This window comes from Eptatretus burgeri, chromosome 3, assembly GCF_056783735.1.
Source record: "Eptatretus burgeri isolate ZD-2024b chromosome 3, Ebu_testis_v1, whole genome shotgun sequence".
NCBI lineage: Eukaryota > Metazoa > Chordata > Myxini > Myxiniformes > Myxinidae > Eptatretus > Eptatretus burgeri.
Genome location: NC_140963.1, coordinates 112,803,334 through 112,828,181, shown reverse-complemented (window position 1 = coordinate 112,828,181; position 24,848 = coordinate 112,803,334). Strand labels below are relative to the sequence as shown.

At 46.4% G+C, this 24,848-nt stretch overlaps 2 protein-coding genes across 4 annotated transcripts in view; one reads left to right on the top strand and one right to left on the bottom strand.

Annotated features, from left to right (window-relative positions):
• Positions 1–6,170: 6,170 nt before the first annotated feature.
• The window catches only part of LOC147030753 (zinc finger MYM-type protein 6-like), a 44,312-nt gene continuing 25,634 nt past the window's right edge, over positions 6,171–24,848 (bottom strand). The window contains exons 3-5 of the mRNA XM_085872198.1: positions 6,795–7,692; positions 6,582–6,686; positions 6,171–6,482 (exon numbers count right to left, since the gene is read on the bottom strand). Coding sequence (XP_085728324.1) covers positions 6,171–6,482; positions 6,582–6,686; positions 6,795–7,692 — 1,315 coding nt within the window. The remainder of the gene's footprint in view (positions 6,483–6,581; positions 6,687–6,794; positions 7,693–24,848) is intronic.
• The window catches only part of LOC147030752 (uncharacterized), a 227,503-nt gene continuing 222,296 nt past the window's right edge, over positions 19,642–24,848 (top strand). The window contains exon 1 of one of the 3 annotated variants that reach the window (XM_085875120.1): positions 19,642–19,799. The gene's annotated coding sequence lies outside the window, so the exon portion shown is untranslated. Of the gene's footprint in view, positions 19,800–19,861; positions 20,021–24,848 lie in introns of those variants that run through there. The other 2 variants (XM_085875123.1, XM_085875124.1) reach the window with 2 other exon arrangements.

The following is a 24,848-nucleotide window of genomic DNA, read 5'->3' as shown; positions in this document are numbered from 1 at the left end:
TCGACTCCAGACAGACTCCGAACCCCGACAGACTGCTCGCTTGGCATTCCAGCGCGCCTTTTTATGGGGTCCGGGGGGTGAGTTTGATCTTCCACCTTCGACCTCTCACCCCCTGCTGGCACCGCCCCTTTTATCATTTTGATCCGATCTCGTCATGAAACGCGGACCTGCGCGGACGTTGTAGGAATCATCCTTACCACGCGGACGTAGTGGAAATCAATGGCTCCCGCCCCAACGAGGGAGTCCCCGCATCTGTTGCGGAGATGCTGTTCGTTGGGATTCGCCCTGGCTGGCGAAAAGATGGCGGTGCAATGGAGATGAAGGTGAGGCGATGTTGTTCGTTTGAGGAGATGTCGTGGTTGGCGCTGTGGTGGGGATGGCGTGGTTGTTGAGATGCGGTTGTGGTTGTTGAGATGCGGTTGTTCCAAAATAAAGATCGCAAAAGAATAATACTATCTCAAAGATGACAGCCCGGTTACACGAATTATCCCCTTTAGACATCGGTGGGGAAATCTAATCTGAACACACACTTATCGACACAACTGATCTTTGGGAAACCTTAATGGTGTTCTGTGAATTTCCACAACCGTAACACTACCGCCTCCCCTTTTTACAGACTCGTCCCGAGTCGTCAAATTTTCGTGTGCCTTCATGTGTAAGTTCTCCCCTCGTATGATTTACCTTCGGATCCCTAAGTGCAACATTTGGTGTATCCGTGTCCCAAAAGTAAATAACCTACGGGTTGAGTAACTAACGAAACAAACTCACTCATACAGACGACTTAACTAAATTGCTGGCGCTACGACAAACATGCAGGGGGAGCAACTCATGTACAATTTACCGTTAACTTAACCTTAACCTTATGCATTTACACTAACCATGGCTCAGGACTGATGGACTCTGTGGGGAAAAAGGCACATAGCAATGTCAACAGTTTTCAGGTGGGTGAGTGCTCAGCAGCTTGAAGGCAAGACTTCTTTGGGGCTGTGTTCAAAACGGCCCCATTCTGGTACGTTCTTCCTTCTCTTTGTTTGTTTCTTCAGCTGCTGAAGGCAACTCACCCCAACCCGGCGGCTATGCACCATCCCACAGGCCATTTTTGAAGCAGGCAGCCGGGCTGCCCAAATGCAGTCTCTGGCTCATGAAACAAATGCAGGTTTGAACAGGGAATGTGGCTGGCTGCCCAATGCAGTCCTAAGCCTCCCCCTTTAAATGAGTGCAGTGAACACAAAACGGCGCACGGGCTGCACCAATGCAGTCCCCGTGTGCGGCTGCCTGCAGGGCAGTTCCTGCAGAACACTGAATGGGCACTGACTCAAGCAAACAAAAAATGAATGGTGTACGGGCTGCATCAATGCAGTCTCCATGTACAGATGGATGGATGGATGCAAAACACGGTGTACGGGCTGCTCAATGTAGTCTCCGTGTGCTGCTGCCTACAGGACAGTTCCTGCAGAACAGTGGATGGTACTGGCACACATGGTAATGGATGGAATGGGGCAATGCAAACAGGGTAGCAGGCATGGGATCAAGGCAGAGGTTGGCAGACAACGCATGGCAAGGCCGGCACAGGCCGCTGTAACAAAAACAGGCCGGCAGGTGAAGCTGGCCGGCCTCTTGTCTCGTTGTGGAGGGAGTGCGGTGGTGCTGGCCGGTCTGAAGGCGGGCTCGGACCTACCCTACTGTCTCCCTCCCAACCTATCGCCTTTGCCTGTCTCTGTCCATACCCACTCCCTTAGTTTGTCAAAAAATCAAATTTAGCCCCATCTTATTTTTATTTTATTTCATCCTCCTATAATCCAGCTATAAATCGTCTCCCTAACCCCCATTTTTGTCTCTGTCCGGCTAACCTATCCTGTCACCGAGCCTACTCCCAACTCCTACGTTTCCTTTCTGGAGGGGAATAAGGGAGAACTAGTGTCCTGTCTTGAGGCCCAATGAAGCCTCAGAATGGCCTCCTCAGATCTCAGCGATCTAACCCAAAGTGGGTTCAGCAGCCCACAACGAGCGAAGGGATGGATGGTGCGGAGGGGCACACTTCCCTATCTACCCTGACATTTATTAACCTTTAACTATCCCGGGGCTTTCCAAAAGCGCCTATCGCTTAAACTATTGGTTCTACCAACCAAGATTCCCGTCGCCTGTGTTGGTGTCCCTTCAAATTTGGGCCTTGCCCTCAAAATTTCCATCGTGCCCTTGCACGGTCTCATGGCTGGGATGCGTGGCTCCCTTGGTAGGAACTACCCTCTGCCGATTCTCCAACTGTGGCACCCCAGGGCCCTGCGACTGTCTCCGAGCCTACCAGCTCCCTAAAATATGGGGAGTGCCCTGCCTGGCTACTCCCCCTCGATGCTCACGTGGCAGGCTGGCACCACGGGCACCTTTCCCCGGGTGCCCGTGCCCACGACACTGCCCAAGTGGCTATTGGCGCCACGGGCCCCGCATCATGCGGGCCCACCCGTGCCGACTACGCTATCCCGGCCCCCCTTGGGCCCTTGGCCTACCATGGCCGACTAGCCCAGTGCCCGGGGTGCCCACTAAGCGATACTCACCGTTCGCAGCCACGCTCCCAGCCCGTCAACAGGACTCCTGCACCCTTCCAAACGGGGTTCGAGCCTACATTCGCACCAACAGCAAAACGACCTCCATTTTGTCAATTTGACTAACCCACTATCTACCATTAATCTGACCCCGGGGTCCCTTGGGTGGGAATCACTACTCCCCCCAATCACTCATCGCACCATGCATACCACATTCGCTCCATTCATACAGGCCCGCTGGCCCTCACTCACTCATCATGTTGCCTTTCCACTTTTAAACTCGCATCGCTCACATCGCTCAACTCTGCCATTCTTCTTCACCAAATCCCTCAACTAACTCGTGCTCCCTTGTCATCCCTTAAACTAGTAGCACATCCTTTTAACTCTACGTCGCTAAGCTACATCCCCTCTACACATTCAATGTCTGTCATTGTCCTCAAAATCTTTTCCATTTCCCATACTAAATCTAAACTGAAATCCCTCTAACTAATCCATTCCACGGGCTCCATGAGGACTTATCCCTGCCCCATGAAGCTGGTCGAACTAAGCTAACCCATCCCCTTAACTCGTGGTGTCCTGTGCCCAAACAGGGGGTCTTCTACCCCCTGCCTGGGAATCCTGTTTACCCGAAACGTTGAGGCTTGCTTTGCTTTTTTTATTTTTATTTTCTCCCTTTTCCATGCGTACCAGCGCAGCAACTCGCAACCTGCGCTCTTTCCCCGTGACGTCATGGCAGCTGTTCGCGATTCGCGCACCTCGTCCCTTCTCGGACGGTAACATCCGGCAGGGATTCCCCTCCTGCCGGATTCCAACCAGCAGCCACGACGTCACCCTGCGCATCCCAAAGCAAGCCTCGCGTTTCGAGGGGTTCCCCACGTGAGCACATGTGCTCTGCTCATGGAGCTTTACAAACACGCTCGCCTGGAGAACCCATCTGGTCCAAATTCATTTTTCCCAGCCGAGCTTCTGTCCGTCCGCGGGATCGGATCGCGGGATCCACCGCTTGCGTTTCCGGGCTGGATTTCACTCGCACAGGCGCGCACGTGGTGGCCTCGTGCGAAGCACAGCACGGACCCCGCGCGCGCTGCCATGCGTATCCGGCACGGTCCTCGAAATAGCTATGGCCGCTACTCGGCCTTTGTCCCTCGTCTGGCGCCGTCTTTGTCGCCATTCAACGCACGCACTCCCGCGTTCCGGGGCGTTCCAGCGCGCTTGGCGTTCCAGCGCGCCTTTTTATAGGGTCCGTGGGGTGAGTTTGATCTTCCACCTTCGACCTCTCACCCCCCGCTGGCTCCGCCCCTTTTATCATTTTGATCCGATCTCATCGTGAAACGCGGACCTGCGCGGACGTTGTAGGAATCATCCTCACCACGCGGACGTTGTGGAAATCATTGGCTCCCGCCCCAACGAGGGAGTCCCCGCGTCTGTTGCTGAGATGCTGTTCGTTGGGATTCGCCATGGCTGGCGAAAAGATGGCGGCGCAATGGAGAAGAAGGTGAGGCGATGTTCGTTTGTGGAGATGTTGTTGAGGAGATGTCGTGGTTGGTGCTGTGGTGGGGATGGCGTGGTTGTTGAGATGCGGTTGTGGTTGTTGAGATGCGGTTGTTCCAAAATTAAGATAGCAAAAGAATAATACTACCTCAAAGATCACAGCCCGGTTACACAAATTATCCCCTATAGACATCGGTGGGGAAATCTAATCTGAACACACACTTATCGACATAACTGATCTCTGAGAAACCTGAATGGTGTTCTGTGAATTTCCACAACCGTAACAATATATTGATCTACTGGACTCTCTTAATTATAGGGTTTGTCTATCTGGCAAAAGTAGGAAGAATGAGACTGAGAAACACATTGTTGATGCTTTAAGTAGGCTTGGTTCAGGTGTTGGTTTTCTTTCAAATGACCCATCACAATAAGTTAATAGACTTATTGCTGTTATGTAGTAAGAAAGCTGGAAATAACAATTGTTTTAATGAAGCATCAGCCATTTTAGACCAGCTGATGAACATGAAATAATTAATAAATGTCAATACAAAGACATTTTATCTCGTATTAAATAAGATGAGAAGCACAATCCTTGGTTTTAATTTCACAACAAACGACCACACATCTTCATTCCCATACCCACTACAACTTGACCCAACAAAAGAATATGAGGCATCTTTATTGTCCATGGAAACTTATACCTTATTTAATCTCACCGAGAAAAATGACAAGTTTCGTTATAATCCGGGAAGTGGATACAAAACGATAATAGTTTCACCCGGAGCATATGAGATTTCTCAAATATCTTCCGAAATTGCTCGTCTTTTGAAAGAACGGTGATGAACCAAAAATATTGTTATAGACATTCAAAAACATACTTCAAAATCAACGATTAAACTTAAAAATAACTACAAGGTTGATTTCACAATTGATAATTAATTTAGAGAGTTATTGGGTTTCTCCTCAAAAAATATTGAAACTCATGGGACGTTTTGCAGTGATAATGTCATTCAAATATCCTCAGGAATAAACTCTGTATTAATTCACTGTGATTTGATTGATGGCGTTTATAATGGTGGAATAAGAACAAATACAATATTTTCATTCAGTGCATACTCAACCCCAATTGGTTATAAATTCAATATGGAACCCAAAAATCTGGTTTATCTACCTTTGTCAGGAAAAACCATATACAGAGTAAATTTTATGATAACCGACCAAGATAATCGCATGATTTCTTTTAATGGAGAAATTATATCCATCAGAATTCACTTACGTGAAGTTTTCCAATAAATAAATACGATGGTTATTGTGAGGAAACACGAGTTGGGAAAATATATAATAATTACAGGGGATGGGATGTTCCTTTCCCCATACTACAAGGGTGAAGGTATGTATCTTGGTAGAGGATACTATAAACCTAAGAGACAAAGGGGTGTCGGACATCAATTTAGAAAAAAGGAGATGGGATAATTGATACTCCAATGCAGTGTTTCCCAACTTTTTTGAGCGCGACCCAAATCCGGGTGTGGTGAAAATTTCGCGACCCAAGCTTCAATCAGCGTCTTTTTCCATGAAACGTATCGTCGACCAAGAATTAACAGGGTCCAACTACACTTTTTTATAGTTTGAGAAAAATGAAATCAAAAATTCAAAGTGGAATTGCCGCTATCTCATAACATTTTATTTTCATATCGTGTGCTACATAACAGGTACATATAAAGGTTACATAAAATAGTCTTACTTAGTTTCCTCTGTTGCCCTTCTACATGGACTTCTTCTAAATTTGAATGAAATGTCAGATCGACCCTGTTAATTCTCGGTCGACGATATCATAATAAAATCAGACAACCAGTGCTAATACATCCTATATTAGTGCGAGAGGTGTAATTGCAGTTTCGTCTGCATGATGTCTTCGATGCGGGGCTCGATCTTGCTGAGCGCAATGCGCATGTCGTGGCAGGGGTCGAGGCAATTGCGCGCCTTGGTTTTGATGACCGGCAGCGCCGAAAAGTCTTGCTCGCACAGATACGTGGTTGCAAATGGGAGCAGAACATTCATGACTTCGGCGCCGATTATGGGCTTTTCTTTCTTGACCGCAGTCCAGAACTCTCCAAGTGACGCTTTGGCGTAGAGTTGTCAATGGAACTCGTCGTGATGCAGCTCAATGAACTCTTCCTGCAGTCCATGGACATCCTCAGACAGGTTGTCAACCTTAGCCTGGAACGGATTCCTGATCCAGTGCTGGGACGCCACATCTCTGTCTGGGATGTAGCGATCGAACTCGGCGATCAGGTTCTCCAAATGGTTCACCAGGATGGGCTTGATCGCATAGAGCGCTCCAATCTCGTCGTCCTCCCACTCCTCCAAGTACTCGTTCAATGACGGAAACGCCGCTGTTCTTCCGCGCTTCAGTTTCCCCTTCCAGAGCAGCAGCTTTTCCTTGAAGGCCTACAGTTTCTCATAGAGCGTGATGATGTTTTGATCCCTGCCTTGCATGGATGTGTTCAGTTCGTTCACTGAGGTGAAGACGTCGTTGAGGTAGCAGACTTCGAGCATACAGGGCTTCTCGTGGAACCAGATGGCATGGCGATGGTTCTTCTCGTTGAGGAATATCTGCAGCTCTGTTCGTAGCTCCACTACACGACGCAGGACCTTGCCGTGGGAGAGCCATCTCACACTGGATTAGAAGAGGAGATGTTGGAATTCAGACCCGAAGTCAACACACATCTTCTCGAACGGGCGAAAGTTCACGGTGCTGACTTTGACGAAGTTGACAACGGCGACAACCTCCTGCATCGCTGCCGAAAGATCCGGCGACAGATGTTGCGCAGCAAGGTTCTCGCGATGCAAAAGGCAGTGGAAAATTCCGACGTTCAGATTGACTTGCTTGACTCGCGCAGTGAATCCCTGTCGAACACCAAGCATCGCGGGAGCGCCGTCGGTGCACAGGCTGACACAGTTTTCCCAGCTCAGGCCTTCTTCTTGTTGGAAGTTGTCCACGACGTTGAAGATATCGGCGCCAGTTGTCGTTTTCATTGGCGTGCAGAATAGCAATTCTTCCTCGAGGTCCGTCTCACCCTCGTACCTCCCGACAATCATGAGCTGGGCGTCGTTTCCGACATCCGTCGACTCATCGAGTTGGGAGCTCCATTTTCCCGCCTTCTTCATGCGGTCTACCACCTGGTCCTTTATATCTAGCGAAAGGTCGACGATGCGGCTGCGAATCGTGTTGTTGGATTGCGAGATGGACTGCATTTTCTTGGCCGCGTCGTCGTCGCAGACGAGTCTGGCCATGCCCATGGCTGCTGGCTTGACGAGCTGTTCACCGATCGTGTGCGGCTTCATCTTCCTTGCGATGCGCTGCGCGACGAGGTAGGATGCCAGCGTCACTTGCTTGGCGGCCAAAAGCGCTGGATTCGTCACCGGCTCAAACCGGCTCCGCTTCAGAGCCGCTTCTCGGCGCTCGAAAAACTCACGATCCTTGTTGACGTGCTCCATGTGCTTCGTCACCAGATGCCTCTTCAGTTTGTTTTCCTTCAGCGATTCGTTGGACAGCACTTCGAAGCACAACACACATTGTGGCTTCACACAACCACTATCACTGATACAAGTGAAGCCCACATCAAAAAATGCTTGCTTGTAGGAACGCTTTGCCACCCTGCAAAACGAAATAGGCGACTAGATCAGTCAGTGGAGTCAGTGTCAAGGCTAACTGACACAAAACGCGCAATGCAATGTGGAGCAGAAAAGTGCACTGCACAGTCCAGCCAGCAAGGCAGATCACACAAAACAGCGTCTCGACTTGTCGGTCAGCCAATGTGAAGTGACCGGACTGAGTTCGTCACCTCACAAAATTACTTCGGTTGGAAAGGTGAGCTGGCGAAATGATTGGCCTGCAGTTAACCATTTTGGGCGGGTACAAAGTACTGAACGGCAAGAGTAGGTAGAAACGGAAGTGTCGCTGCACCTCGGGCTGAATTATCGAGTGGAACGGTACCAAACGGCACTGTCCTACGATGTGGCATTTGCGCGATTGCCTTTTACCCGCTTGATTTATTTTTAAAAATAATTTTTGCCGGGGTCCTCGCGACCCATTTTTGGACCCTTCGTGACCCATGTTTGGGTCGGGACCCATAGTTTGGGAAACACTACTCTAATGGGTATAGGCTCAACTATTCTTAAACATAAAGACCTAATTGGTTCAACTGCTTCTGCTGTGGGAAATGTAGCGGGTCCTATAAAGAGTATAAAAGATGCCCAAAAGGAATCTCATAAATTACAAGCAATAAAATAAATTAAGAAAGGCAAAACTCAGTTGTCTCCCCAAGAACGACAGAAAATAATTCAAATACTTTGGTCAGGGTTTCAAAAGTTTTAACATCTTTTTTCTTAAATAAATACAAGTATGGAAGCAATTGATAGTATCTATAATTTGGATGATACCATTGTCATCTCAAACTCAACTAAAAAATAAGATTACTTCAAGGTAAATGCAAGAACTGGAACAGACTGGAATGCAAATGGAACAAAAAGTTTTGAAATAAATAATCAACAAACTTATTTGAATCTAGCCGAAAGTTTCTTGTTGTGTAAATTTACATTCATTAAGACTGCGACTGACACAAACGCAACACTCGAAAATGATTTCATTCTGGAAAATGTTTGATAGTGTTCGTTTGTATATTGGAACACAAGACGTTGAAGTGGTTGATTATATCTCTGCTACATCTGAAATGATAATTTACATGATATTAATTTGGTGATAGAATGGGAAAGGGAGCTGTCGAAGGTTTTATTCCTGATATGGCAATGGGAACAAACTATCCCTGGATAGAGTCAAAGGAAAGGAATGTACAATGATGATACAAAAACAGGTAATAGTTTTACTGTGGCAGTTCCTCGTTAAGGTATATTTGGATTTTGTGATCATGATAAAGTTCTGTAAATAGGTGTGGAGAAAATTAGTCTCCTATTTTGGGCTTTTGGGGCTTGATTCAGAAAGTTTTTCCCTTTTTCCCCATTCATTTGAATGGGCGTCCCAGAAACCCCATTTATCATCTACTAATGTACCCAGCGATTCTTAGGTATGATGATCAGGCATTCGATGATGTGAGGAAAGTGGGGTGGGGGGGGGGTGGGACTTTATCGTGAAGAAATCGTTGCTGCCTGTTCCAACTCAAGGCATTGTTCAGCAGGCCGAACAAAACGGCGAATTAAACCCCAGGAGGTAACCGAATGCGCCTTAAGGCCCCCATTGAGAGCAAGGTGGCTGAGAATGCGCCTGGTAAAGAATATAATTAAATAAGGTCATTAATTATCTTCAAGGGGTGTTTTAATCAACGCAAGCATCCAGTTTTCACTCATGCACTCCCTTGGAGTCCCCTTATTATGCATGCAAAGTTTCAGGCTGCTCGGTTTCATGGTTTTGGGGTTATGGAGGAGACACATACACACTGACATTTATTAATATAGATAGGAAAACTGAGAAGGAAGGAGGGGAGGGGAGGATCTCTGTTCTTGCATATGGCAGCTATCATTTCTTGGAGCGTGGCTGTGACCCTACCAGTACACTGGTACTCTTTTTTTTTTTTTTTGCCAACCTCTGGAGGATGAAAGACTGAGTCAACCCCACCTGGTGTTCATTCAGCAGCCAACGGGGCTCAAATTCAGGACACTCGGATCCCAAGCCAGCCACCTTAACCACTAAGCCAACACCACCTTGGAGGGGAGAGCAGAGAGAGAGGAGAGAGAGGGGTGGGAGATGGAGGAAGAGGTGCAAGGATGGGTGGGAATGGTGGGCTGTACCAGTGGAGAGAGCCTGGCCAAAAGGGCATGCTCAAACAACATGTATGTCATCCATAGCAGAGATATGTGGTATTAGCTGGAGGGGTCAGCAACAGGTTTCCCTGGTTTAAGGATGGCAATAACTTTTGCCTCTCTCCAGGTTTATGGTATGACTCCAGTTGCATGGATGATGAGCAGGAATGGGTTGTGCTGGAAGCGGTCACTCCACCGGAGGTGGGTTGCACACGTTGGTGATTGTTGCGCCCCCAACTTTCACAATGGTTATGAAGACATTGACATTACATTCTTAAGAACATACAAGTCAATCAGGTTGTGTCGTAATCAAATGGAAGACCAAATACTGCATTCGATCTACTTGTAATTTTTCGTAATTCATCAAAATGAACCCGAATAAGTAAAGCGCAAAGATTGAGTCAGCAGGAGGAACCTGGACAAGTAGGTTGTAATGCCATATATCACATGGTGCACTGCTGCAGTAAGTTAGAAACCATAGATGTGGACCTTGGAGGCATTGGAGTCATCCTTAGCATCTGTCTCTTGAAGAACAAGAACATCAACATCAAGGTCTTCAGCAGTTCTGTCATCACACTTTGCTCGTGCCATACCTTCTACATTTAATTGGTCGATGCCAAGAGTTCTTCCTGTACTGAAAGACGATTGCCCCTGAAATGGGCCATTTGCACATGTATGTTGATTTTGAAGAACCATCTTAAATAAGTTGGAAGTTTTTGTTTCGGTCCAATGTTGTAAATTGTTGAGCTGCATTTGTCGATGTGATGACATTAGTTAATGAATGGACCATGGGAAGGTTGTCATCTCCCACCCCCCAAAGTTTCCTCATAAAGAATGCCTGTAATTGCATTTTTGCTATTTGACCTTTTGACCCCGTCCTTGTGGCTGTGGGGGCAAAAATGATTCTGTTCTCGCACCTTCTTGCCGTGTAGTGATCATAACTACCAAGTTTGGTGAATTTCTGCTTAAGCATTTAGGAGATAACATCTTGGACAGACAGACAGCTGGAGCCGATTACAATACCCCCACCACCACTATTTTATTTCAAAAAGGATGTGGATAATTAACTCTAAATACCCATGAGAATGGACTTGTGATGCACCCTATGTGCATCTTATGTATCATATATATATATATATATATATATATATATATATATATATATATATATATATATATATATATATATATATATATATATATATATATATATATATATATATATATATATATATATATATATTGTTGTGGTTACCAAATTCGCAAACCACCATTCAGGTCCCTTAGGTGAGATATCTCGGTAAGTACATGTGTAGTTAGGCCCAAACCCGTTGTCTAGTGGGAATACATGTCATTTATGCGTGCTGCGACTCTTCAGGATAGCCGTTTTTCTTTTGCTATCTTTATTTTGGACCAACCGCCATGATTACCACCACAACCACAACATCAACCACCCACCGCGGCACCGCTTCACGTCACACCTCGCAACCGTCGCATCGCCACCGTTCTTGCGCCGCTTGTGGGTACCGGTGTTGGACTCGTGCAGGGCGCGCGCCGAACAGCGTGTACAAAACCACGGATTTTCCACTTCAAAAACGGATCAAAAACGACACACGCCCACTTTTGTTCCGTCCAATCGGTGAGCGAGGGGCGATTTGGCCCCGCCCCCAGGGCGTTGGAGGGCGATCGATATATGCAAATTTATGGATCAAAAAGCATTCACGCCCACTTTTTCTCGGGCCAATGGGGAGCGAGGTGAAAGGTCGAAGGGAGGGGGTCAAAGATGAGAGAGCGAAGCCACGGGGCTGATATAAGCGACCGCGTTCGTCAGTCAAGGGGGATAAGAGTTAAGACTTCGCGGGCGGTGGAGTTGGGAAGAAGCAGAATAAGGAGTTAAGACTTCGCGGGCGGTGGAGTTGGGAAGAAGCAGAATAAGGAGTTAAGACTTCGCAGTCGGTGGAGTTGGGAAGAAGAAGCAAGAAGGAGTTGGTCGTCGTCGTGTGCGTTGGAGTCGGAACGGAGGGGACGGAGCTGTGGAGAGGGGCGAGGGCAGACGAGGGGTGCTCGCGTCGTGCAGGGAGCTGCACACCAGGGAGGCCGACGGCGCGACCTGGCCGAGGTGGAGACGCTCGTCGCGGGGCTCGAGGCAGAGTGGAAATCCTCTATACCCCGAGCATCAGCAACCCCCTCCTGTTTCCCCCCGCGCTGAGATAGTGCGACCAAGGGGGCCCCTTTCCCACCCCCTACCAGACACTGCCCGCGAGGCCCGCGGAGTTGAGGCACCATCGCCGCTCCGCGTCTCATCACCAGACGGGTAGGCCTGACCCGGTCTCGGTCTCAGGCCCGCCTCATCTTTGAGGGTGTTCTTTTCCTTGGTTTTGGGTATGTGTTGTCGGCGCCGTCTGTGAAGTAAAATTGTATAAGTGTTGCCATGTGCTCGCGTAATCGGTATTAGATCTGCATTGTCGCATTTGCTTTTTGTGTAAATTGCATTGTGTTTTTCTTTTCTATGTGCTTTTGGTGGAATTGAATATGTGTGCTTTCCGTTCATCGCGAATAAATGTGCTTTGTGTTGAACTGTTTCCCGCTTCGCTTCGTCATTTCTTTCATTGAATCCTCATCTTGCTTCACGTAAAGGGTTGGTAGTGGGCTGAATACGCCCGATAATTAATCGAACCGTCGAGGCCGACGATAACACCGCTCGGTTATCCCGATAGTACGGAACGGGTCGCTTAAGTGGCCCGTGTCCGAAGTCGACCTGCGGCGAGGTGCGATCGCCCGGTCTACCCTCCGCGTGGGTACTTAGGTAGGTCGAATTTGGCGAGCAACCCTATCCCACGCGGGGGCTGATTGGCTCGATCGCGGTGAGACCGAAAGGTCCACCCGTGACTGGTTCCCGGCGTTAGTCCGAGAGGGTCACGACTGGATTGTCCGTCCGGTGGGCGACGTGCCGCGATTCGAGTTACTTGGCCGTCAGCACGCCGGCGGGCGCGAATCCGTAACAATATGTATGTATATATATATATATATATATATATATATATATATATATATATATATATATATATATATATATATATATATATATATAGCTCTTTCGAACCACTCATTGATTCACTCATTGATTCACTCACTGATATTAAAGATCGGTGCCTTCCGGGTAACATAGAAAGCTGAAATTTTGTGTGCCAGTGGACATCGAAGCACATACACCGGGGAAAAAAATCACAGAACTGTCAGAAAGCATCCATAAATTAAAATATAAATAAATTAAAAAATAAACACTAAAAAAAACGTGCAGAGCACGATACTTACAAAATCCACCCCCTCTCCAAAGGTTGCCATGGATACAATAAATTGTCCATTTCATTAAGATTAAAATTGACAATATTAATCAAAGCACAGGTCAATCGGATGAAAATTGATTATTTTTCAGTTTGAAATTGATGATTTTAGAAGTTTGACCTTGAGTTGACCTTTCACCTTTTGACCAAAAATAGTTAGTTTCCAAATTCAGTGATGCACTATGCATTTCCTTCATTTTCATGTTGATCGGATGACAATTGACAATTTTCCAGGTGAAATCTGATGATTTTAGAAGTTTGACCTTGAGTTAACCTTTGACCTCAAAAATAGTTGGTTTCCCAAGTCGGTGACGCAATATGCAAATCTTGTTCAAATATCAAGTCAATCGGATGAGAAATTATTTTAGAAATTTGACCTCAAGATGATCTTTGACCTCAAAATCGATTGGCTTCTCAGTTGAGACTACCTCGACAACTTGGTAAAGTTTTGTGAGGATCGCTTTAAAATTGTGACCTGTAGGTAATTGACAAACAAACAGACAGAATAACAAAATCGACTAAAATCTTTGATTTTGCAAGGAACAAATGGAAAATTGAATGTAGGTGAGAGACCCGAGACGATGGGGAAGCACGGTTTGTATGTTTATACATTGTGTAATCCGCGAGCCCACGACAATTACATTAAATGCGGTTTCTTCAAAATAAACACATTTAATGCCCATACACAAATATTTACAAAGACAACAATGTAAAAGGAAATAATGATACTAATAAATAAAAAACTCCAACGGTCAAGGCCTCACACACGGATGCAAACACAGACAAAGGGTGACAAAATGAAAAGAAAAACCCCCTTTTATAATACACTGGTACTCAGCTTGGGCCAGAGCTGATCCCCATTGAACCCGGAATGGAGGCCCTCCACCAGCACGTGCACACGCAGGCAAAATGATGCCGTCACTTGCAGCCGGACAGATGTGTGCCAGGCAATCTGCAAACTGCTTTTCACACATGAAGGCTCCAAATGTCCCAGCCTTCCTCTTCCAAAGGTGCCACCTGCCTCGTGCGGTCATCACACCGACCTCGTGTGTGTGCTCTGCTGAACTCCCATCCTTTCCAGACGGAAGACTTTCATAATCCACCCGTGCGATGCACCAGCCTCTCCTGTCTTGCAATCCCCAGCCTCCTCCTGGTGCTCTCTCTATCCTCCGCCTCCGGGGCGTGGCCTGCTCTCCCCCCAAACCCAGGAAGGCGGGCTTCCTGTTTGTTCTGGTTTCAGCGATGCCTTTCCCAGCTTTACTGCCTGGCTTGAAATATAACAACATTGGGAAAATCGCAGAGGGCAATCACGTACTGTTGGACTTCTTTTTACGCTCGAGGTTAATTAACGCCACACCATCCCTTATGTGGTGACACATAACACTTAAGCTCACAGATTCCCAAACTTAGCTCCATCGAGATGCTTCTACTTGTCCACAGACCAAGCAACTCCACATAAAACTAAATCTCCTTATTCAATCATTCCATCTACCCCAAACCCGTCACAAGAGATAGCTCAGTTCTTGTCCGTGTCACAAGTTCTGCCTATTAGCCAGGCCACACCTTTCCCTCCAGCGGGCCAGAACCGTGCCGCACAAAGCTGCAGTATAAAACATAAATCCAAGTTGTTTTGTATGAGACAAATCAGTCTTTTTTTTTTTTTTTCAACAAAAAAGTGCTTCAGCACATTGCCAACCAAAGGAGGAGGAGATTGGGACCATACTCTGTGCAGAGCATTGGTGCTGCTTAAGCAGTCTCCTTGGCTGTTGGGCACAATCCTGGACGGGTTACCACTCCGACACAGTATACCAGCATGCTGGCACTCATTTTGCCGACCTCAGAAGGATGAACAGGCCGAGTTAACTCCACCTGGTATTAATTCAACAGTCGAGCAGGATTTGAACTCAGGACCCAAGGATCCAAAGCCCACCACCTAAACCATTAATCCAACACCAGGCATTAAATGCTAACCAAATGTGAGCCAAAAAGGGTATTCCCTCCCATGGTGGGAGTGCTGCCGAAAGAATGAAGCAGAACTTGAGCCCTGCAGGATGAATTTAATTTTCCCGTGTAACTGTACGATTGTCATCTATGGTTATTTATCCTTCCATCAAGCTCAAATCCAGGAGAATGGTACCATCCCAGCTTTGGCTGGATGTTGGCAAGCTCAGGGATGAGAGGGTAGCTGAGGAGTTTGGGGATTTGGAGAGGTCTGGGTGCTGTGGGGAATCCCGAAGAGTTGTGAATTGGAGTGCCTTCAAGACTACCAACCTTGATGTTTCCAGTGGATGTCTTGGAACCCACCGTCAGGTGAAGAATAACTTTGTCTCTCAAGGGACATGATACCATTGACCAGTCACAGGGCCAGGCTTAATGGCAGAGCTGAGCTGTTCAAGGAGCTGAGGAGTAAAACTGTACATTCGTTGAGGGTGGACAAGTAAGCCAACAGTGCCTTCAGAAAATATTCACACCCCTTGACTTTTGTCACATTTTGTTGTGTCTCAGCCTGAATTTAAAATGGATTCAATTAAAAAAATTGTCACTGATATACACAAAATAAGAGCGTTTGCTGAGAGAGACTCAAAAGAGATTTGTTACCTGCATAGCCCATGAGCATCAGCTGCTGCTGTATGGACATGTGGTTCGTTTTCCTGACGCTGATCCTGCTCACCAGATTATCTCAGCGAGGGAGTCTCATGAGTGGAGGAGGCCAATGGGCCGACCACGTGCCTCGGGGTTGCAGCAGGTTGATTAACATTTCAAGGAGATGAGGATGGGAAGACAGAGGCCTCTGGAGTTTTTTTTTTTAATTTAGATTAAAAAAAGAACCATTTGAAGTATTTAAATTTATAGTATTTAAAAAGATAGAGCATTGATAAACAACCACAAGTTGCAACACCAAGTAAGCACTTGCAAGCCCTTAAAGGGCTGACTTTGTGTAGCTTTTCTTGTTTGCTTTATACAGCTTTATTTGGCAAGAAGAGCATGGGAGTTAATTATGGAAATCCTAGCCACCTGTGGTGATTGATTATGTGAGAACTGATTGGTTACTCCCTCCAATTGCTGGTGAGAGATGCGTTTGGGTCTTGTTAATTTATATGTTAACTAGCTCCTGTTGGACTTAGTCCGAAACGGGTGCTAATGGATTTGGTCTCGATTTTCGTGTCCGTGCGCGCGTGCGGGCGTGCGTGTGTCTGCTACCCAATCTCGGACATGTATGGACTGATTTTATTCACACGTGGCACAAAGCCAACACATGATGGGATCAGTGTGACCACACCTTGGCTTTTTTCACATGATCTTGGCAATTCGTTGTTCACCTTGGCATCTTGGTTTTCTATAGGTTTTCTTGGCGTATAGGTTTTCTATTATCATCGCTTTTCCGAAACCTTGTGAATTCTTGGCTTTTTCATTGGCTCACCTTGGCATTTATGAAAATGAGGACTGGTCACACTGGATGGGATGCATGTGCACATCATATTATTTCACGATGTAATCAAAGATGGCCTACTGGCGGCCATTTTAGTTGTTAAAAAAAAAAACCCGGTGTCAAACACGTCCTCAACCGTTTCTCAGACATGCATTTACTGATCTTGTTCAAACTTGGAAAACAGATAATGAATCATGGCTTACATGTATATGCATGTCTTTTTTGTTTTTTTGAGATCAGATTTTCAAGATGGCCGACTGGCGGCATTTTTGTTGTCAAAAATCCTGATGTTGAACACATTCGCAACCGTTTCTCGTACAGGCATTTCCTGATGTTGTTCAAACTTGGCACACAGGCAATGAATCATGGCTTACATCTGCACATCATTTTTTTTTTTTCGAGATCAGGTCCAAGATGGCCGACTGGTGGCCATTTTGTTAATTAAATGTGTCCCCAACAATTTCTCAGACGTACATGGTCCGATTTGGTTCAAACTTAGCACAAGCACAGTACATGATGGCGTACACATGCACCTCACTTTATTTTGTGATCTGATCAAAGATAGCTGACTGGTAGACTGCTGGCCATTTTACTTGTACATAAATATGGGCTTGCCCTTTAACTTCGCAGAGCAAAATTACTAAAGCAACGGGGGTTATGACATTTTATGTTTTTTTTACTTGTTGCTATTGGTGTTGCACGTGGTACATGCTTGAGACCCTAGGTGGTGCATGTTTCTGTGTATGCTGTCGCTGATGGTTCACCAACAAGTCATAAAACTGGTCCATCAGCTGAGGGGGCATGTATCATTGGGATTCTCATGTATGTGCTACTTGTGAATGTCTGCAGCTGTTGGGGAACCTTCTGTCAACCTTGAGTTTAGCAGAACATTGAAACTATTTATATATTGTGTGCATCTGCAAATATGGGGCAGTGGCCACACACTTACGTTTGAGCTGTGCTTGAGTTCAAATCCTGACCTGACTATGAACTGTGATTGTTCTTTCGCAAGAAGGATGTTGCATTACAATGTCCATCCAAGGGATGGTACGCTTTAAGCTGGGTATCCTTCTGCTTGCATTAGTTTGGAGACATTAATGATCCCAGTCTCTGTCAGTGGAGAGTACCGTAAGTGATTTATCTTTTGTTCACCGGCTCCTCGAACAAATCACAAATTACCGCCCTGATTTGCCAACCCCCACTTGGCAAGTGTGCCGGGTATGCCAAAAATCCCCTCGGCATGATAAAAGGGAGGTTATTGTCCTCCAGTGGATTGAAATAGGCTGGTTTGATGATGGTGGAATTTTAATGTCCCTCTTCCTTTCTTTTCTCCTCTATTTTCTCCCAAATTTATTTCACTTTCTTCAACTTCCTCCTTCATGACACCACATGGCTTTTATACACGTAATAATGGCATCCCCTCAGTGGCTGTTTTTGGATACTTGCTTGTTAAAGGTCGATGATACTGCCTCGGCTTTTTCTGCTATCCCAAATGTTTTTAATGGTCTTGTGCTGCTTATGAAGCACAAGCATCACTCCTGTTTGCATCAATATTGGAAGTTGTAAATCTCTTATCTCGGTGGGATAAGTGTTCGAGAGTCAACTCCGAGTCCGGGTCTTCGGTGGTTCAAACCTTGGCTGAGTTGTACCAAAGACCTTAAAAATGGTAAGTGCTGCTTCCTTGTTTGATGTTCAGCATTTAAAAAGATAGCGTATGGACAAACAACCATAAGTTGGCAATGCAAGCTCAAACTTTGATGGACCTTATGGCCTCCTTTTCCATTGAAGTTCCATGAAAGGAAACTTGTGTTATTATATTATTGTTCCTGATAATGATTTTGAAGTTATTCGGATGTGTGGCGATGATTTTTTTCTTTTTTCTTTTTTCGTAAGCACAATTTTAGTGCCCTGGTGCAGTGGATTCAAACACATCCTGGACTGGCACTCTGTTTCGATGAGATCAGACATTAAAGACCTTCCTCATAGGGTATGAAAAAGCCACATTTGTTTTCGTGACATTCTTTTTCACCTGCAAGTCGTTCAGGGACCAGAAACTTGCCATCAAAATCCCTAAAATTTCTGCATTTCGCAAGATTTAAACACAAGTTACGGTATTCCTGTTCACTGTCCTTTTCCAACAGGCCTGCACCATACAGATGTTGTACTGTTTCTTCATACAGTATTTACCATTTGGTACACATTTCCAAAATTTAGTGTTCGGCTCGGCTCCACATTGAAATGTTGATGAAATATTCAAACGCGCAGGTACGAATTCTTCCCAAACAAGCTTTATCATAAAATGTTACAATTGTGTGTTCAAACACTTGTCTGCCAGGAAGTTTTGGAATTGTCAGAGGATGTGCATTTATAACACTGTGAACAAATGACTATTTATTTGTGAGTTTATAAACTCTTTCATTTTTGGGACTCCTCCATGTGTGCTTTTTCACATTGATACCAATGGCTTATGCCTGGCGTTGGCTTAATGGTTAGGGTGGTGGGCTTGAGATCCTAGGATCTTGAGTTCAAATCCCACTTGGCTGTTGAATTAATGCCAGGTGGGGTTGACTCTGCCTGTCACCCGACCGAGGTCGGCAAAATGAGTGCCGGTTTGCTGGTATCCTGTGTCGGAGTGGCGACGAATCCAGGATTGTTCCCAATAGCCAAAGAGACTGCTTAGGCAACACCAATGCTCTGCACAGAGTATGGTCCCAATGGATGGATGGACCAATGGCTTGATCTGGGGTGGAGCAAAGAGGTTTTTGTTATTACTCTAAGCTTGTGACGAAGCCTGAGAATGTTGTGGTGCTACTCCCAGCTGCCCCATCTCTGTGTGTAGTTTGCACAGATGGAGGAAATAGAGCGAACGGGAGGGATTAAAGCAGGACGTTTGAATCCCAAGGCGTGCCCCCCACCCTCCACTCCATGATGTGCTCAGATTTGGCTCTGGGTAATTTTAGGAGCTTGGGATCCTGATACAGGAGAAGATGGAAACACCACAGTCACGTGCGCTCACGACAGCGCACAAACAGCAGGGGGCGATTGGGTATCCGGGCACAGAAATCTATCAAAATGAGGCAGAACGGGGAGGAGGGACGTGCTTGGGGTCGAGAGGAACACGAATAGAGAGAAAGAAGAGAAGCTTTCAAGAGAAAGAGTGCGACGAGGCACGCGGTGAGTGAGTCGCGTGTGCAATGAATGTGAAGAGAACGAGCGTGAGACAGGAGGAGTGCGCAGACGGACAGGGGACAGATGGGGGACACTGTCGAGCAAGATTGATAGAGGCGAGAGTCCGATTATAGCCACGCAGAGGTATGACTCGTACAGGTAAACGATGGCAAACAGGCTGAACAAACGAAGACTGATAAAAGATCACCAAGAACCTTTTGCACGTTGTGAGATATTCACCTTTCAATGTTCCAATTCATATTTTATATGAGGTTTGAGTGTGCGCATCTGTGTGTGATCCTGTCTCCCAGTGTGGTCTCTTTCGGTGTGAAAACCTCGAGTTGCCTTACCTGTCATGAAACACACCTTTTCAACTTACGTGGCTGTTTGTTCTTTGTCACCAATTATAGTTTATTCAACAATGTGCGAAACAAGCCTGTGAGGGATAAGCAAGCAAATATATGTCTCCAGTGACGGGAAAAGTTTAAGTTAATGTTTCAATTTCAATTATTTAATGGATGTTAAAAAAAGTTAATTGTGTTGCACTCTTGGTTTCACTCAGAGCCAAAGCTATGAGATACTCATACCATCCACCGTGAAATGGTGGTGCAACATTGGACAGCGGAGGTTGGATTTATTGAGGAAGAGAGCAAACTATAGCTGTTTAAATTGTGTTCCTTCATGAGGATCTGTATTAAATCTACTTAATTCAGATGTGCATGTCGATATTAGGGATTACTGGAAGGGACAATAAAGTGACTGACTACATTGTATTAATAAAAGTGAAATGAAAATTTAAAATAACCAATCAACAGCTTTTCAAAAGCAGCACGGGAAGCAGCTACCATAAACCAGAGACAGACGAATGCACGTACAGCCACCACGTGTGTGCGTATATATAAATACATATATACATATACAGTACATATATATATATATATATATATATATATATATATATATATATATATATATAAAAACATATACAAGGTGTGTTCAAAAAGTATCCAACCTTAATTTTTCGTGCGTAAACAAATGAAGCTATGGAGGCATGGTTTATGTCAGCTATCCTAATTTGTATGCGTGAAAATATTTTCCCGCCTGCCGGAGCTGTCAGTCGCCGACAAACCGTAGATGAGTGAGGAAGTGTAAGTGAGCGCCGTCGGATTTTCGTTTTTGACAAAATGACAGGAAAACTTGAACGCTACTGCATCAAATTTTTTATTAAAGCTTGGCGATTCCCAAGTGGAAACGATCCGCAAGATTCAACAGGCCTTCGGGAACGAAGCAATGGGCACCACACAGATAAAAGAGTGGTACAACCGCTTCAAAGATGGTCGCACATCAGTGGAAAGTGAAGCACGTTCTGGTAGGCCCTCAACATCCCGAAATGAGATAGTCATTGACCAAGTGAGGACCCTGCTGATGCAGAATCATCGAATCACGATCAGAGAACTTGCAGACGAGGCGGGCGTCAGCATTGGATCCGTTCATTCCATTGTGACTGAGGATTTGGGCTGAAGGAGAATCTCAGCGAAGTTCGTTCCAAAGCTGCTAAACGATCGAGCAGAAGCAACTCCGTTTGGAGATCGCACAGGACATGCTGGAGACTGTGAACAGCGATCCCAACTTCTTCAACACAGAGATCACTGGCGATGAGACCACAGTGATCCGTCATTTTGTCAAAAACGAAAATCTGACTGCGCTCACTTCCACTGCCTCACTCATCGGCGGTCTGTCTGCGACTGACAGCTTCTGCAGGCGGGAAAATATTCACGCATACGAATTAGGATCGCCTACATACGTGCACCAAACCACGCCTCCATAGCTTCATTTGTTTATGCACGAAAAATTAAGGTTGGATACTTCTCGAACACACCATATATATATATATATATATATATATATATATATATATATATATATATATATATATATATATATATATATATATACATACACACAGTCATGCGCCACTTAACGACGGGGTTACGTTCTGAGAAACGCATCGTTAAGCGACGTCGTCGTTGTGCGAACATCATATATATTGTTGCGAATTCGCGCCCGCCAGCGTGCGGATGGCCACGTAACTCGAATCACGGCACGTCGCCCACCGGACGGACAATTCTGTCGTGACCCTCTCGGACCAACGCCGGGAGCTCGTCACGGGTGGGCCTTTCGACCTCACCACAATCGTGCCAATCGGCCACCCGCGTAGGATAGGTTTGTTCGCCAAACTCGACCTACCTAAGTACCCATGTGGATGGTAAACCGGGCGATCATACCTCGCCACAGGTCGACTCCGGACACGAGCCGCTTGGGTGGCCCGTTCCGTGCTATCGGGATAACCGAGCGGTGTTATCGTCGACGTGGACGGTTCAGATTAATTACCGGGATGTTGCCCCTGCTACGAACCCCTTGCGTGAAGCAGGATGGAGAGTCAATAGAGAAAAGACAAAGTGAAACGGGCACAGTTCATCAAGCAAGCATTTTATTCCACGGCACACGGAAAGCACGTATATACAGCAATACAGAATCAAAATGCACAGAAAGCAAATGTAAGAGCTTCAACCGACTATACATGTGCACACGGCAACACTTGTACAGTTTGACTTCACAGACGGCGCCAACACACATTTACACAAAAGCAAAGGAAAGAAGCCACCCTCACAGACAAGGAGGCAGACAGGACCGTAGGCCAAATGTGCGTATGACCTGGAGGAGCGGCCAGGTCCGCGACACCGGGGAGGTCTTACCCGCGTCCTCGTGACGCGTTGGTGGGCAAGCCGCAAATGTGGCTGCGCCGCTGTGCCCCGACTCCGTGCCCCTTGGTGGGTTTCGTTGGCACGACGTTTGGGGTGGGGTGGAAACGGGGCCCCCTTTTGCACTATCTCAGCGTGGGGGAAAGGGGGAATTGTTGATGCCCTGGGGGAGGGGAATGGCTGGCTGGCTTGGGTCCCGCGACGAGATGAGCGCTCCCCCACACCGCAACCTCGTCGCTGACCGCGTCCTTCCTGCCTCGGACCCGAGCTCCCTTGCTTGCAGTTCCACCGCGCGCACTCGACTCCACTCCACCAACGCACACTCATTGTCCCCCAAGAGCAACCTCTCGACGACACTCTCCAAGCAACTCCAAAACCCAACTCTTTTCTCGACGACACTCTTCAAGCAACTCCAAAACCCAACTCTCTTCTCGACGACACTCTTCAAGCAACTCCAAAACCCAACTCTCTAATTCGCCTTGCGCTCGCCTTTTGATAGGCAGCATGACACAGCCAATATGCAAATTTTAGGATCAGAACGCGATTGGAGGCGGGGCCACGCCACCCCCCCCCCCGGTCAGCCATTGGTCGGGCAAAAATGGGCGTGAGCCTCTCCTGATCCTAAAATTTGCATATACGGACTTCACATACACACGCTTGGAGGCTGGGCCAAACCGCCCTGCGCTCGCCAATTGGACGGAGGAGAAGTGGGCGTGAAGCGTTTCTGATCCGAATTTTCCCCTTGGAAAGGCCGCCATTCGCGCTTGCGGCTCGGTGCGTTCGGCACCAATCGCCGAACGGGACCCGAGACAGCCCGACGTTCAGTGTTCATAGTTCATGCGGGGATGGCCGTGGAAGCGATGATGTGGGATGAATTCATGAAGGTAAAGGCGAAGGTGGTGGAGGGTCTTCTGTGGTGAGGGTTGGCGTTGTGGTTGTTGTCTGCGGGTTGGAGCGTGGTTGTAGTTGGTGACGATGGCTGGCGTGGTGGTTAAGGTGGTTGTTGTGTGATGGCGGTTGAGACGTGGTTGGTTCAAAATAACGACAGAAAAGAAAAACGACCAACTCAAAGCGTCGCAGCCCGGATGAATCACATAAATTCCCTCTATACAACGGCTTTGGGCAAACTACACATGTACCTATGAAGATATCGCACCTGAGGATCCTTTATGGTGTAATGCGAATTTCCACAGCCGTAACAATATATATTATTTTTTCGTTTTGGTTTTCGAACACCGTACTTACACAAACCTCGACACCTCGGCGAGATGGTGTGGCCCATTGCTCCTCGGATACAAACCTGTACAGCATGTTACTGTGCTGAATACTGTCGGCAATTGTAACACACATCCAAGAGAGACGGAAGACACGTTAGTTTTACCATTGTGCTGTTAATGACGGCCATGTGTGTTGTTAGCAGCAGCTTACAATCTCCTCTCGCATCGATTATGGAAAGGTCAATAATTAGCGTTTGGATTTTATAAATACGTAATCATTGCATCGATGTTATAATTTACAAATGAAGAAACGAGCTCCTGTCAATTGTGTGATATATTTTCGAAACAGTGCGATTGTTTTAACAACATAAAATGCTTCACTAAAAACAAATTTGTGTTTTAATGTCGACGAAGAACAACGATTTATTCACGGAATTCTTCCATTCGAAGGTAATTTACTTGCTGGAAGGTAAACGTGCAAACATTGGTTCAGTTTGAAAGCCGATTTCCATTATAATGGAGCTGGCAGATCCGTCGTTGCCCGAAACGTCGTTATGCAGTGCATGACTATATATATATATATGTATATGTATATATATATATATATATATATATATATATATATATATATATATATATATATATATATATATGTATATATATATATATTCATGTATACTAGTGCAGGCCCGTAGGTGCAGCTTTGTTCCTTCGCTCTCGTAAACGACGACTGGATTGGGGAATTGTTTCAATGAGATCAGACCAACCGGTATCATAAATGGCCATAACTTGGGAAACACCTGGGAAACGTACTCAGGTCCCCAGCGTCAATTGTGACGTCATATCAAACGAAGAAGAAGAAGAATTGTGACGCCCCTCTCTCTCTCTCTCCCCTCTCCCCTCCCCCTCTCTCCCTCTCCCCTCTCTCTATCCTCTCTCCCCCCTCGCTCTCTCCCCTCTCGCCCCTCTCTCTCGCCCCCACTCTCACCCCCTCTCTCGCCCCCACTCTCACCCCCTCTCTCGCCCCCACTCTCACCCCCTCTCTCGCCCCCACTCTCGCCCCCACTCTCACCCCC